This window comes from Phyllostomus discolor, chromosome 15 (genome assembly GCF_004126475.2).
Source record: "Phyllostomus discolor isolate MPI-MPIP mPhyDis1 chromosome 15, mPhyDis1.pri.v3, whole genome shotgun sequence".
NCBI lineage: Eukaryota > Metazoa > Chordata > Mammalia > Chiroptera > Phyllostomidae > Phyllostomus > Phyllostomus discolor.
Window position 1 is genome coordinate 9,041,350 of NC_040917.2, and position 15,691 is coordinate 9,057,040.

A 15,691-nucleotide genomic window follows, 5' to 3' on the forward strand; every position below is an offset into this window, starting at 1 on the left:
AACCTTTGACCAGAGAGGAGGCTGAGGTGCAAACAAAGGTGAGGCTAGAGCAACACGCCACCTGCTTTCCTACTGTCCTTGTGCTGCGAAGGCAGGCACCCCCCACCTAAGCCTAAGTGTGCAGGGGCGTGTCAGTGTGCAGGGCAGCGAGCCAACCCCATGCTCTGAGCACTTCTCCCCACATTCCCGACTCTTCTGTCCGCCTGCCCGGCAGTCCCCCCCGCACCGTGCACAGGATTAGCTTATGAGGAGGGCCTGCAGCTGCTGGCTTCTGGGGACAGGCACACGGGTTGGCCTCCTGTGGGTGGACTCCCATACGTCCAGAGGGCACTTCAATGGGGACAGGACCCCCCCGCAAGAGGTACGAGGGGAGGAAGCAGCCCGGGCGGAAACCAGTCACCATGGCCCGGGTGAGGAGACGCAGCTCGTGCTGCATTCACAAAGAAAAGGTGCACAGGCTCTGGGCAGACACTTCATTTATTCGGAAAATAAACCCTCCTGACCGGTTCCCGCTCCCAACAGGGGGCTAGTCGAAGAGCACGCCAGAGCACCGCCTTAAACACCGGCGGGAGGGCGGGGAGCCCGCATTTTCCAGCCTCACAGGGGAGTCCATCAACGCGGGTCTCGGAGGGGCACCGCTCCGGCGCGGCCACACCACGACAGGCGGCTGCTTCCGCTGCGGGCCAGGGAGAGCCCTCTCTGTGTTCGCGTATATACATTCACTTCAGTCGTACTTTACAAATCAGCTCTTCCTCACTAAGGTTTACAATAAAAATAAAATAATTTGCTCTGTAAACTATAGTAGAAAGTTTCAAATGTCTTAAAAACTATCTTCCATACAACGGAAAAAGGCTTTAGTGTTCTTTCTGGGTGAAAGAAGACCCAAATGTGCTGGACTGGCCGGGCTGGGCCGGGCCGGGCCTGTGTGTCGCTGGGGACCTGGCGGGAACTCTGCGTCCGACCCCGGAGGCTGGGGGCCGCAGAGAGGACGGCGCTGCTTTCTTCCAGCGGGCTCCTGGCCTGGTGCTGGCGCCCTGCGGGCTCCCCCAGGATGCCTACGGCTGCTGCTCCGCTGTTGCCTGGTCCGTGGCTGCAGCAACAAGCTGTGCGAGCGCCGGGAAGCTTTTTATGTCCTTTGTCTGCAGGCCCATCTTTTGTATCTGCAAAGGCATGAGAACGGAGTGAGTTGCTGTGATCGACTGAATGAGAAAAAAAGACCCTTGTAAAAATAAAGGAAAACATTCACCCCCAGCATCTACTGAGTAAGAAAAAGGCAGTTCCTTACAGAATGGCAGATTATTTTTTCCTTTTAGAGCCAAAGGGTTTACTTCTGGTGAAACTTTTCTTTCTGGGGCCCAACCCTCAGCCTCCTAAGAAGTCAGTGTGTTTCGCTGACCTTGGTCCATCAAGTCAGCATCTAACAGGACAAGAGCCTCTTTTGTGGGCTGGCAAAGAAAAGTCACACTGAAGGAAATAATAAAGTGAACTGTTTTTTTTTAATTGAGAATTCTCAAAAAAAAATTGGCCTGTCTTAATTTCTTAACAAGGCAACCTTTCCTTAGAATCAGATTAATTGAAAACACTTGGGTCAGGACTCCTGCGAACTACGTTGGAAACCGAGAGATGGCCCACGGCGTCCCCGCTTCTGTGTGGGGGCGGCAGCACGACAACACACGCACACAAGTGCGCACAGCGGGCTCTGGAGAAACGGCGCACCAGGGTTTGTTAGTGCTGCGGTGTGTCCCGGGGACTGGGGAGAGGACTGCCTTCCCCTGTCTCCCCTCCCGCCCTCCTCTCTCCCCTTGGCTTATTTGTTCCGTGTGCTTGCATAACAAACTTGTTGCTCCTGGCTGGCATAGCTCAGTGGATTGAGCTCGGGCTGCGAACCAAAGCATGGCAGGTTCGATTCCCAGTCAGGGCACATGCTTGGGTTGCAGGTCACGGCCCCCAGCACCTGCACATTGATGTTTCTCTCTCTCTTTCTCCTTCTCTTCCCTCTCTAAAAATAAATAAATAAAATCTTAAAAAAGAAACACAAAAACTTGTTGCTTATAAGAAGACTGAGCTTCTCTAGTGAAATGAAGAAACACGGCAATGGACTTTTGCCAGGATAGATGCCTGCATTTGCTTCAAAGCAGATTTAGACTTTCGGTGCTGACCCTGATCTGTGAAAGAAGGTTCTCAGTGAGCCAGGAAACCAAGCACCTTCGGATGGAGATGTTCTGGTTTCACTTTTTCTCGAGCAAAGAGGCCTCCCTGAGGATCTGCCCCGGGGACCGTCCTCCACACAGGAAACCCGAACAGCGGACAAAGCTACTTTCTGACCCTCTGGAAGTTCTCCGATCCTCGGGGAGGTCACCTCTGCCTCGCAAGAAGAGGCTGGGGTGTGACCCTCACCTGCCCCCTGCACAGTGACACGCACATTCGTGTGTGTCTGTGCCCTACGACGCTCAGAGCCGTGTTTTACGGAGACACTGTGCTCAGGTAGCCTCTCAGGCCCCACGTGGGGAGGCCAGAAAGCTGGTGTTTTGCCGGCTGTCCTGAGTGGCTCTACACTCGCCAGTATTTCCACAGACCGTGACGTGGCGCTGATCACTGTCTAGCAGGGGACCAGGAGGACATGACCTCCAAGGGTGCCTGCCTCTCCAGCGGGCTTCGCCAGCGTGAGCGCCGCAGACCAAGCAGACACAGCCACGCAAAGGAGCCAATGGACTCCAGGGAGTCAGCTTTCAGTTTTCTTCTGTCTTTTCTTTCTCTGGGCGCAAATACCCGGACTTCAAGTATCTTGGGACCCTGACCCCCCCCCCTATCTAGCATGGGGGCCCACAAGAGCCGCCAGGTGCCCCCAGAACGCGGCTGCAGAGTCCCTGGACTGATGCCGGATGACGGTCACCTGTTCCCCGAGGTACTCCACGTCCAGGGCCAGCTGCAGCCGGATTTTGTCGTCGTCGCTCATGCCGCCGCCGCCGCTGCTGGACCCGCTGGGGTTGGCGGGGTTGGTTTTCCGGGCCTGTTTCAGCCTCTTCAGGCTCTCCTCCATCTTCTTCACGGAGTGCAGGACGTCGGACACGGTCTCGTAGTACCTGGGGCACAAGACACAGGCACAGGTGAGACAGACGTGTGCGTGTAACACGGAACACGCTACTGGCCACTGCCGACCAAAAACAAGAGAGAGGGAGATTTTTAATATAAAAATTGACTTCTAATAAAAAATCAGCTGCGGTAAATACTTAATGTTTCTTAAGACTGAAAGAATAGGGCCCTGTCTCCCCAGCACTGCATCCCCTGAGGACCCAAGAACATGCACGTGGATTCTGGCTACAGTTCCCGTCCTGGACACTCAGGGAAAATCAGGGGCCAGACTGACTTTCTTTCGTCAAGAGGGAGTGTCTGTAGCTCACTCTCCAGTGCAAGCCACAAACTCATTTGCAGTCCGTTCTAGGGACAGTTCTTTTAAAGAGTGAAAGCATTTCAAAGTTAAATAAAACTGGTTGCCCTCTAAATAGTCTCAATATATGGTCCAAATTATACACGAATTACATTTAAAAACTCTGTTTACAAGCTGATTACTGGGCATTTTCATAGAAACAACATTGTAATTCATTTTGTTCTAAATTAACCCACAAATGCCATTTAAACTCATAAGTAACTGAAATAAATAAAATACTACGGCAAAACTAATAATAAAGCAGAATTCAATGACGAAACTGAACAACAGACTCTGATGTGACTCAGTGCTGGCGTGTAGGGAAGAGGAGACCGAGTTAGCAACGAAGAGACATTCAGTCGGTGATTCCGAACACGCCCCACAGTCTCAAGGGCCGTGGGGGGTTTTGGACGCCGATCCTTAATCAGCTGATAGGACTTCCCCTCCCGACAACGCCATGTGGCCGAGGCCATCCTGGACTGACGGAGCCGAGCAGAGCAAGGGCCTTCAGGGAAATCACGTGACGGGACTTGGAGAAGGGGGCCTGCACGAGAGGGTGTCGGGGACAGTAAAGGCAGGTGTGCCGGGGAGGGGTGGGGTACACCTGGACCCTGAGAGGTGTGTGCCCTGGGAGAGGCCAGACAGAGGGAGCCCAACCGGGCTGGCTGCAGTCCAGGGACAGCCGGGGAGGGGGGGGCGGAGTGTGGCGAGCGCAGCTCACCTGTCCACACAGGTGGACCACGTGCCTCCCCCACTCTGCCCCTGACAGAGCGATCTGACGTTCTTCCCACCTCATCTGCCCGCCTGCCGCCCTCGGGTAATCTCCTAACGCCCGACTCAGGCTTTTCCGAGGCCCCTTACTTGTGCGTGCTCTCCGAGAGGGCGCCTTCCAACCACTGCCGGACGACGGCGGGCTTCAGCTTGTCCTGGTGCCCGCTCTGGAGCTGGTGAAACGGCCTCAGGGCGCTGTCCACGTAAGAGGAGGCTGTCGTCGGCACCTCCTGGAGTGCCGTTGGCAGGGGCGACAGAGGTACGGAAAGAAAAGACAGCGAGTTATTCAAACATCTAGTTCAAAAGGATACTAGTAACGTAGCAATTCTGAGATGTGTACAACCTCCGTCCTTTCTGAAAAGCAACATGAGGCTGGCTGCAGAAGGCCACCTGGAGGACAAGAGGGACTCAGCAAGCGGCAGCAGGGAGGCGGTGTCCGGAGCCCGACTGGATTCAGGGGCTGCGCCAACGGCTTCATTCCCGAGGGCATTACTTCCCATCACTTCCCGCCCACACCCGTCCCCCAGCGGTCTCAGATCCCATTCCATTCAGCCGATTCTGTGTGCATGTAGACGGGGGGCGGGGGCTGAGCTAATGCTGTGGGTCAACAGGCCGCCGTGCGAGAAGCAGGATGTAAGGCGAGTAATTCGACTTTTCTAACTCGGTTTCTTCGTCTGTAAAGAAGGACACCAGCACCCCCTGGCAGAAGGACTCGTGGGGATGCACAGGGCTTAGCAGTGTCGGACCCCAGCGCAGCACTCGACAAGGATGAGCGCCTACGAACAGGAGGGGAAGTCGGCAGATCTCGGACAGAAACCTGGGTCCGGCTGCATGAAACGGGCCTGTCCCACTTCTAAGGGGGAGCTCCGAGTCAGACCAGAAGGGAAATCTGGTTCTTCTTCTGTAAGTGACACTTCAACTGCATGTTGCAGATTTAACAGGGAAAAGGGGACCAGCCACAGAGGGCAGTCCGGTCCCAGCTCAGCAGTGAAGAGCCACCCACGCCCCCAGCTCCCCGTGTCAGGTGGCAGGGAGACGGCAACACCGTGCAACCGAGCGGCCGGCCCGCCCCACGGGGGTCCGCAGGACGCCCAGGGGTCTTCCCACGCTGCACAACGTCCGAGCAGACTTCCACAACTCCTGAGAACAATTTTAGTTGTAAACTGCCTAATGCCCGACCTTACAACTGGGAAAAAAGAAAACCAGAGGGAAAATTAAGTGAGATCTAGCAAGAATGCACTGCCAACTCATGAAAAAGAGGATCAATGTGGAGAGCCAGGACACTGGTAAGAACGAACCCCCGATTCACCACTGAATGCAGCTTTCCAACCCGGAGCCCACAGAAGAACAGGGGGAAGCAGGCACTTGCAAGGACAGAATGAAGGGAACAAGGTGAATTCTGAGCTTTTCAAATATTTGACATGTAGACAAATCATCCCACAAAGGGAAGGGACCTGAGAGTCCACACTGTCCATGCCAGACTACCCCACACCCACCTGTCCACATGGGGTGCGTCTCAGACACGATCTCTCCGAATGGGGCGGCCTGGGCCTGCCCCGGCCCGCCCCTGCGCACCCACGCCTGCCTCCTGCTCCACGGCTCCCTCCCTGGGGCCCTCCCACCGGACCTCCCCCACCTCCGCGATCTTCCCAGTGAGCGGCGCTGACCTTGTTGGTCCTCCGGTAGAGCCGGGGCACCTCCAGGGCGCTTCTCAGGTAACTGAAGCAGGACTCGCTCAAGTCCTGGACGATGCGGCTGCTGAGGGCGGGCACGCGGGCGGACAAAGACCTCCGGGAGTCCTCCAGGGCGGCTGCTGGCACACACAGAAGGGGCTCAGCCACTGTGCCCTGTCCAGGCGGGGGCTCTACGTGAAACGCTGTCTCGGGGCTTAGAGTGTGCACAGCAAATCAGACTGAGTGATCAGACTTAAACGAAACCTCGTTTGGTGAGGTTATAACCGTAGAGCAGAATACAGGAACGACTAAGGATCTACAGCTAAAGAGAACGGTCGTTGAAATATATCCCACATTCTCTAAAATGTTATTTTAAATTATTTCTTATTCAAAGATTTGCCAAGTCTAAAGAATCGTTTTTACCTGAGATAGAAGAAAAATCCTTAACGCCAATCATTTCAAGTTTTGGCTTGACTGTCTCCAAGAGCTCTGGAAGCTGAAATAAACACACACTTTATACCTTCGGCACTTGTTTAAGTCAAAGGCAGGGGCGATTCTGTTTGCATCTACAATGTCTAGAGTGCTGCTAATGAACGCTGAAACTCAGCTCAGGACTTTCGGTAACTGTCATCAGAAGCAAGCAGGATTCTTAAAGAAAACGTCACGAGAAAAGCATCCACCTTGGGAACTAGCAGCTTTGTGGCTGGTAAGGGGCCCAGAGAATAAACACCACTTTGTAATCTGTGGCTCTCCCAGGACCACAAACCTCAGAGAAAGACCATGTCTTTACTCAAAAGGAATGATACTTGTCTAAGCACTACCAACTATGAAAACTTGAGGAGGGCACAATTACGCAACACGGCACTTCGACACAAATTCATCCCGTGTTCTCCTGGTGGTGAACACGAACACGTGGGAAACACACAGAAACAGATGAAAGAAATTTAACAGCTCAGTCCTTTCAAAGCACAGCTGAAGAGAAAGCGCTGCCGAGAAATGTCTGGGTCCGTGAATGGGAAATGATTCTAGTCCGACTCACAGGAGACCGTGCCTGCACCGTAAGCTGAGCTCGTGCAGCACGGCTCACGCGGAGCCTGGCCCGTCGCTGCTGGGGGAGCGGCAGTGACCCAGGTGAGCCGTCTCGAGACAGGACTGGCAGGAGGGGTGAGAGAGCACGTCCCTCGGGGAAGCAGCTCGGGGGAGACGAACGAGGTGCTCTCTCGTGCTGCCCTGAGGCCCCCCAGCCTCTGCCCCCAGGCGGACGGTGGCCTGTCCTCGCACAGACTTCCTAGGGAAACCCCGCACTGAGCGCACGGCGCCGGGGGGACACACACACGGGCCCACCTGCTCCTGCAGCCGGTCCAGGTCGGCGGCGACGAGCACCAGCTGAGCGCTGGAGATGGAAGCGGCAGGCTTCGCCTCAGGAGGGCTGCTGCCTTGGTCCTCGCTGTTCCCTTGGGCGGCGGAGGGGTCTTTGCTGCCAGCGGCCAAAGGTTTTTTAACATCCTTGGCACTTTCGTTGGAGATGGGCCTGAGTAAGAGCTGAAAAAGGATTTCAGTGACTAAACACTTCTCCACTGGCAAGACAGCTAGACGCATGGGCACTTATACGTGTGGGTCAACACGGCACCATGAAAAGCTGGTCGCCCGCCAAGTCTCAGTCAAGGTCTCTCAGTGAGAGCGCACCGCATCTCTCCACGGGCGTGAAGGGCTCAGGGGGCAACAAGCCCAAACCCCAAGCCCGTGGATGTTCTCCCCCCTGAACTCGTGTCTAGGTTCTGGGGCCAGAGAGTAGCAGGCAAATGTGAAATCACAGATCCTTAAACCAAAGGCAGATTAATTTCTGGAACATCACAGGTTTTTTGAAGTTAATTATTTATACCAGGTAAATAATATACTGAGTTTACTTGATTTATCAATATTAAAAATCAGAATCCAAACCTCATGATGCTTCGAATAACACCAAGTGTTTGCAACGTGTATTGTTTAGCAGGGAAAACTGAAGAGACGCACTGGCAGCAGGAAAAGAACGAGATAACGAACGTTCAGGGCAAATGAACTCATCAGAGATGTGAGAGGCACTGCTGGCCAGCAGGCAAGAACGCAGGGCTCAATAGGCCTAAGCCCAGGCCCAGGCCCGGGCCTCCATGAGCCCGCTGCATCCGGGCAGCCGCTCGGCGCCCTTCAGGGACGGTGCACAAGGGCAGCGCGGGTCTGCGGGGGCCTCTGGGCAGAGGGGAGGGGGAACGAGCTTCGACTGAGACCCTTATGTGTCACACACCTCAGCCGGCAGGTGCTATCCAGCGAGTACCCTCTGACCCCGCACGACAACGGGTGGGAGCCGTTTCCCCGGGTTATAGGTGCAGAGTCTGAGATGGCCCTGACGCCCCCCCAGGCCACAAGGTGAGAAGTTGGGTCGGAGTTTGTCGGACTCGGAAGTCCACGCTCGCCGCACGAAAACCCTCTGTGAGAGGGCGACCGGCCCCGTGACACCGGTCTCCATGCTTTTCCCTTAAAACGTGCACACACGCGTGTTTGTGTACTCATCGCGTGGCAACGACCAGGGCACACGCCTGCCTGCCCCCTGAGCCTGCCCTGGAGACAGGCGTCTCCGAGGCCACAACGCTGGTGCCGGGCCTGGCGAGGTGGGGGTGCTCAGCAACGGGCTGAGTGTGGGGATGGCCCCGGGGTCGCGTGTCTGAGACCCAGTACATGGCCACGGGCACGCGGGCCGTTAGTGCAGTCAGCTACCTGGGGGGGGGAAACGCAGGGCATTCTGAAGGGAGTGAAAGGCTTATTTTACTGCCTTTTAATCTTAATGACTGTATGATTCCTAACTTCCAAACGTTAACTGTTATGTATGTGTATTTTCATCTGCAAACATTCTCGTGAAAATGAGCACCTCTGTTTTGATGTGCAGGCACCTCGCTGGCGGGGCAGGACAGGGGACGAGAGCAGGATGCGGGTGGGCCTGAGAAGCGAGCCTCCTGCTGCCCCACAGGCAAAGCTCTCGGGGCACCGTGGCCCTTTAGGGTCTCAGTGCTCTCAGCCTGACGTGTCTATGACCCTCAGCAGCCTGGACCGCGGCCGAGCCGGGGCGGGCCCTCACCTCGCCGACGAACACGGAGTACCGCGCCAGCACCTGCAGTGTGAGTCTCCACAGGCGGTGCGCCAGCGCCGGCAGGAATAGCTGTGCCGACCAGCACCGCTGCAGGCTGCTCCACGTGTGGTGGGAGGCCGCCAGGCAGTAGGGGCTCCCAGCTGCGGAGAGAACACACACCCGTCAGCCCAGGGCCCTCGCCTACCGCGGCGGCGCCTCGGTTCTTGGACTTCCTTCATCCGGAAAACTGCTCGAGAAGCGATTTGTTGGAAACCAGATAATACAGGTGGGGGGCTGATCAGACAGGTATCGGCACGAAAGGGCTGCCCGAAGTTCTTGGCGACAACTGAGACATTTCTTCCGTGAACAACTTGGTCAAGAACCGAGTGTTCTGAGACGGGAGACATTCAAGGACTGAGGTGTGGCTGCGTTTTCCACGTGCAGCTCAGGAGGGAAGCCGGCGGCATTCTCCAGGGCTCCGCGTGGCTGGCGAGGCCGCCAGCGGGCGCTGTCTGTCAGCGGGCGCTGTCAGTGACGTGAACGCCCAGGCGGCCGTGACCCAGGTCCCGGCTGCGTCTCTCGCAGCAACGCATTTCTCACCTGAGACCACTCTGCCCCCAGGTGTGGGATGCATATCAAACACACACAGCACTCAGACGTAATTTGCTAACGTGCACTTCACAGCAAGTCAACAAACAAGAGCCGGAGCGGCAGCCACTTGCAAAGGTTTCAACTTCGGTTTTGAATTTGCCCTGTTTCCTCTGTCTGCTCTTCTCTTCCCCACCTGAGTGCACCATGTATCTACAAGAAGTTCATTCCACATGAGCATTTTTGGCCACGACAGATGAAAACTGACTTCCAGGCCCCAGAGTGCAGACGGACCCAGCAGCACATGAAGCGGCAGGAATCTAAGCGCGGTGGCCTGGAGACCCAGGAATGGCCACAGCTCGCCATGGGACCAACGAGGCTGGAAGGGGGGCAAACATGCCCAGGAGGTGCACGCCAGCCACTGCCACCTGTCCTAAGCCGCAGGGCGGGTGCCCGGTGCTCCAGAGGCCCAAGCCCCAGCTGTGTGTCTCCCAGGGCGGGAGGGCCATCCTGGTCCTGGAGGAAAGCAGCTCGCAGCCGCTTTGCTATAAGAAGGGCTGGTCGCTTCAGCAACCAGGGACCACGTGGCATGTGATATTCAGGAACAAAATGAGGTCTGCTTCCTGTAGTCTTAAAGCATCCTCTTAGCATCTCTACAATGCAAGGAACTGTAGAAACCAAGAAATTCGATTCCTTTCTATCTCTCTACAGAAAACCTTTAAGGTCTACCATACCGCGTGACAGACAGGAGAGGGGGAAGGGACCCCCCAGGTGTCGGGCATTGATTAGGGTCTAGACAACATGGTGAGTTCAATGAGCTCATTCAGTGACATCCTGTCGTTTCTCACTTTAAGGAAATTACTGGGGAAAAAAAAAAGGAAATTACCTGGCGCATCTTCTAGTACATCTGTAAGTGCTGCTTCTAAGGCTCCCGCTATTTCTCTAAATCTGGGATAAAAACAAGAGCACAAATTAGTGTTTTTGCTGCTGCTAGTTGCCTTTCCCCAACGATTCTCCCTTCTTCGAAGTACCAGAAACTTCCCTCCTGCTGGGAGCCATGGTGGGAGGCTGGATGATGGCCCCTGAAGACACCCAGGCCCTGGTCCCTGGGGCCTCTGGCCGTGACCTTACACAGCACAGGGGGCTCTGCAGATGGGATCAAGTGAGAAACCCTGAGGGAGGACAGGACCCTGGGCCACGTAGGTGCCGTCAATCACGTTGGCCCTTGTGAGACGGAGGCAGGGGGAGAATGGGAGGCCGAGAGGCACCAGGTGATGTGACACAGGACGTGTGCATGGGGGGCTGGGGGCCTTGGGCTGGCCCCACACGGCACAGGAAGCTCCTGCTAAAAGGACAGGGGCCCTTCAGTCCTCGTTAGGTGCCTCCTCGGACTGGTGTCCTTGTACAGGGCACAGGCCCCCGACGGAGGGTGCACAGTGGTGCCCTCTGAGGACAGCCGGCAGGCCTGGTGGGGCTGTCACCCTCTGAGCGTGCAGCCAGGGTGGGGGGTGGGGCAGGCACCTCTGGGCTGCAGCAGGGATGCCAGCTGGGCCCTCAGGACGGAGGCGCTGTGAGTGATAGACACACAGCCCTTGCTCCTGTAGAGGGTGAGACATCCCTGCTGAGCCACAGCTCACGGGACATCCGGCTTCCCCATCACACTGCAGGGCCCCCGCAGTGCACGTGGCCGTGCGGCCCGGGATGCCGTTCTGCAGTGCTAGACTGCAGGTTTCGTTTTTTAACCAGCTGCTCATGCAGCACTGTGTCCCAAGTACACAACTCTCCCATCTTCGCACCCTTCTGTCCCCTGCTGGTTACTTCCCCAGGTGGCAGTGAGTTCTGATACAGGTGTAAGATGAACTTCTCTAACCGGTAATTTGGTTTCTTTGATGGTACCCGTGTGCTTTTAGAAAACAGCTCAGAGACCGAGCTCAAGGAAAGCGAGCAGTAAAGGAAACAGCATTTCAGACTGAAGGCGGCAGCCCCGCCCGCAGAGGGTGCAGCGCGGCGGCTGAGAGTGGCAGCCTCCCAGCCCAGCCGGGACCCCAGAGCGGGTCCCCTGCAGCATCCTGTGCTGCAGGGAAGGGGGACTCTCCCACTGCCCAGTGAGGCTCACGAAGGGCTTGTCTCCCCAGGGGGCACTGTCCTCGACCTCCCTCCCAACACTGCTGCAGGGGCAGCCGAAGTGCAGGCGCAGCAGGGTGCCAGGCACGGGGAGGGGACGTGTGCACAGTCAGGCCCTGCACGCACACCTGTCAGTGACAGTGTGACAGCAGCGCTTCTCCTCAGGGCGTGTCAGAGTGCTCCCAGCCCCTGGCTCTCGGGCTCCTTTCAGTGACCCTACAGTGACTCAGGTGACAGTGCACTCTGACCCCAGCCCTGTTTGCGGAACTTCTTGTCATGGGCCAGGGCAAACAGTCCAACACCCAACAGAAATCAATAAGCGAGGCCTACCAAGTACCGCCTGGCTGTACTTTTAAATGGAAAAACAAACACGTTGTTGAGAACAAGTCCCACATCTGAAACCCAACTTTGGAGAACTTCATGAATGTGAAACACAACAGGTCATGAGGAGACGCTGGCCCGCCCTGCGGTGCTTGGGGCTGAAGTCTGGCGGAGGCGGAGGGGTTGGGAAACGGGCCGAGCATCCACAGGCCTCGCGGCTCAGTCTCCGGCTCTGAGAGGACCCGCAGGCCCGGCCTGCAGAGCCCGGGGTGCGGGGCTGGGGCAGCCAGGGGAGCCCCAGGAGTGGAGACAGGGCGGGGTCACTAAACATGGGGCTGGGGGGCACGGCTGGGAAAGGGGAGTCTGCAGGCGGCAGAGGGGCGACGTGCTGGGGCGGCAGCGAGAGCACCCTGACTCCAAACCCCGACCACGAGGGAGACGGCCAGGCCCGCACACCGAGTCCCCACTGCGGTCGTCTACAAAAGGAGGCTTCGGCACCCTCACCTCTGCTCCCGGTCACAGGGGCTCCTCACCCCCGCTTGACCCTGACTGCGGTACCTCCCCAGTGCAGTCCACGAGCATCTTAGAGGAACAAACCCTTAATTTCCTACCAAAAGATAAGCTACATGTCGATGTGACCCAGGAAAAAGGAGCAGAAAACACAGTGGGCGCTGTATGTGCGTGAAAGGGCACCGTACCAACATTCTGAAAACTGTGATTTCATTATCGAGGATGATCACATGCATTCGAAATCATGGTGAGCAATTATAATCAAGGGGCCTGACTCTTAATATTCTCCCCTCTCTGTAATTTTTCTTCAGAACTCTGGGGTAAAGGGCTGCATCATAATTAACAAAAGTATCCAAAAACTTTAAAGAGCACTCCAACTCAGACGGTCTGGTCAATGCCGTTCTACAAGGAACTTACATGACCTCATTCAAAAGGATCTTCAAAGAAAGAAAAAAAAAATCTGCAAAAATGGCTATTATCCATTTTTTCCAGTGGAACAAACGTGGTTATGAGCTTATCATACAGTTCCTCAGTCGTTCAGGGGGCCACGCCACTGTGTCAGCAACATCTGGAGGAAAGGGGCACCGGGGTCCACAACGAGGACAGCAGTGTCACAGGGACTGTGCAGAAAGCCAAGATAACGAGGATTCTCGTACGCTGGGTCACAGACCCAGCTGCAAGAAATGCCTAACACTGGGCTTCCGCCCCCCCCCCCCCCCCCCCCCCCCCGCCCAGGGAAAACTGCCACACAGGAGCAAACACACAGGAGCGGATGAGGGACAGGCCCGCTGCTCAAGGCGGGTGGTGAGCCGGGGAACACTGCACGAACGTGCTGCCGTCTGACGCCTGCACTCCCGCCTGCGCTCCGCGCTCCCCGCCCCGATGCAGGAGGCAGCGTGGGGGGCAGGGCTGGGCCCGGAGTCAGCGCCCTCCGAGTGCAGTGTTCTCAGCCATCCAAATCCTGGAAAACGATTCCCAGCTTTTCATCATGCAAGCCATCATGTTGGCAATCATGGTATTTCCTGTAAATTTCTACTTTAAATTCTGTTTCCCAAAGAACTGTGCGGTGATCACAAAGAAAAGGCGGTTAACCGGGAACCACGTCCTCACCGGGTGTTCACATTCTACTTTGGAGAGGAGGCGGGAGGGGAAGAGACGACTGACCTTATCTGGAAATACACGGGCAGGTTCCACTTGTTGTTGAAGCTGTGGTAGGCAGGATGGGCCCTCAGCCTCCTGACGCTGGCCTGGGACCCACACTGCCGTTCAAACGTTCTCACAAAGTCCATGCTTACGCTGTATTTCTATAACGGGAGCAAACGGGGCATTTTCAGCGCAGGCAGACTAACCAGAATTGGGGGCACATGCTAAAACTGTAATCGAGATACAGGTCAACACACAGAGCCGCAGCTGCTAGCCCCGACAGGGACCTCAGAGGCTCGTCCTTCAGGGCGCCCACTCCGAGACCAGGCGGCGCGCCGGGTGGCTGCGCGGCACACCCCAGGTCTTTCGTGGCAAGTCCGTTCGGAAACCCAGGGACTCTACATCCAGTGCTCTGCGAGGGACAGTGCTCACACTCTAGGGCACCCCTCACCCCGTCTGCTGTGACTGGATGAGGTGGCAGATCGAGTGGGGTAACTTTCATCGTCTCTCCAGGAGGAGACAAGTGGAAAATTTGAAACACGGAAGACTCAGACCGTGTGGATGATCACGTCCCTTTGACAGAGGAGACGGCACACGACCGCTGAGGATCTAACGGCACCACTTGGAGCAGCGGCAACACCACTGAACCTTTACCACTACACACTGTGCTTCAAGTCATACAAACCAACTTAACCCACAACACTGCCCCGTAGGGTAGCGGCTACCATCGCCACCCCCCATTCTACAGATGACGCCTCCTCTTCTGTTCGGGCTCGGAGAGTTTCCCTGAAGACAGAGCGAGGAGACAGAGGGAACAGAGTCCCGGTCAGCGGGGAAAACTGGGGCTGCTGTCAAGGGTGCGCTAGCCCCCAGGGCCCTGGGCTCTGGGGGAGCCCTGCGGGACTCTCCACGCTCTTCTCAGTCATGAGGGGCTCGACTCTGAGCCACCGAACCGTCACCTGCATGCGCGGAAGGCTGCGCCTCCACAGGTGTTTTAGCGCGGTGACCACTGCAGGTTTCAAACTCCCACCCACTAGTTTTGAGTGACAGTTATGCACTCTCCTGAGCACGATCAGGTGTGTGGAGTGGAGGCAAAGAAAGGTGTCAGGCGTCTCTTTTGGGGTGACACTCTACCTCAGCAGGTGACGGATGCTAAGAGATGACAAGAATATTTCCCTCTTCACAGGAAGCATGTCACATTAAGGCTGAAAGCATTTCTTGAAAGAAATCGACAGATGCTTGCTGGACACTATGCCCCTGAACACTAAATCCTACTTTAGAATTCCAAAGTCAAAGTTCTCCCAAGAAAGCGTCATCTCCGGGCTGGGACAGCTCCTGGCCCAGCGCGGTCAGTGTGATTCTCAGAGGAGAACAGGAAAATGCAATGGGTCTTACATCGCAAACGCTGACGGCCACTATCTCACTCCACTTATGGTACCTGTTTTTAAAAACCCTGCTTTTAAAACCACAAAATCGTTGTCAATGTACTGTAACACAGGACACTCGGCCACGAGAACAGATGACTGATGTTTCTGGGCCAGTAAAGCTACGGACATGCTGCCTCTCTGGTTTTGAAGTCTCCTAGGCTGCAGCCTCACCCCACATTCACCCTGTGCCTCTCCACACTTTAAGAATAACCAAATCCACCAGGCAGGTTGGACAAGAAGCACACAGACCTTCTAGAAGTGAACATTAGGATAATTAGGGTTGGAAATGATGTACAGATGAAAAAACAGGTTAAATACCACTGAAGGAGGAGTCAGTAAACTACAAGACCGGTCCGGAGAAATTATTCAGACTGCAGCACAGAGACAGAGATGAAACATATAAGAGTGTCGATACATTTGGAAACCATCAACGATAAAGTGAAGAGGTCTGATCAAGAATTCTAGAAGGAAGTAACAGAAGAATGGGAGAGAGGCACAAATGAGGAGCTAGTGGCTAAAAACGTGCCAGAGTTTATAAAAGCTACCAATCCTCAGGTTCAGGAAACCAAATGAATCCCACATAGAATACATTTTAAAAAGCTCACAT

At 55.7% G+C, this 15,691-nt stretch overlaps 1 protein-coding gene across 2 annotated transcripts in view; it reads right to left on the reverse strand.

The window, feature by feature from the left end:
* Nucleotides 1-459: 459 nt before the first annotated feature.
* The window catches only part of COG2 (component of oligomeric golgi complex 2), a 39,030-nt gene continuing 23,798 nt past the window's right edge, over nt 460-15,691 (reverse strand). Inside the window, exons 10-18 of one of the 2 annotated variants that reach the window (XM_028531208.2) lie at nt 13,679-13,818; nt 10,446-10,507; nt 8,981-9,132; nt 7,216-7,413; nt 6,295-6,367; nt 5,866-6,008; nt 4,289-4,428; nt 2,894-3,083; nt 460-1,160 (exon numbers count right to left, since the gene is read on the reverse strand). In XM_028531208.2, coding sequence (XP_028387009.1) covers nt 1,056-1,160; nt 2,894-3,083; nt 4,289-4,428; nt 5,866-6,008; nt 6,295-6,367; nt 7,216-7,413; nt 8,981-9,132; nt 10,446-10,507; nt 13,679-13,818 — 1,203 coding nt within the window. In that variant the 3' untranslated portion in view covers nt 460-1,055. Of the gene's footprint in view, nt 1,161-2,893; nt 3,084-4,288; nt 4,429-5,865; nt 6,012-6,294; nt 6,368-7,215; nt 7,414-8,980; nt 9,133-10,445; nt 10,508-13,678; nt 13,819-15,691 lie in introns of both variants that reach the window. The other variant, XM_036016170.1, reaches the window with a different exon arrangement.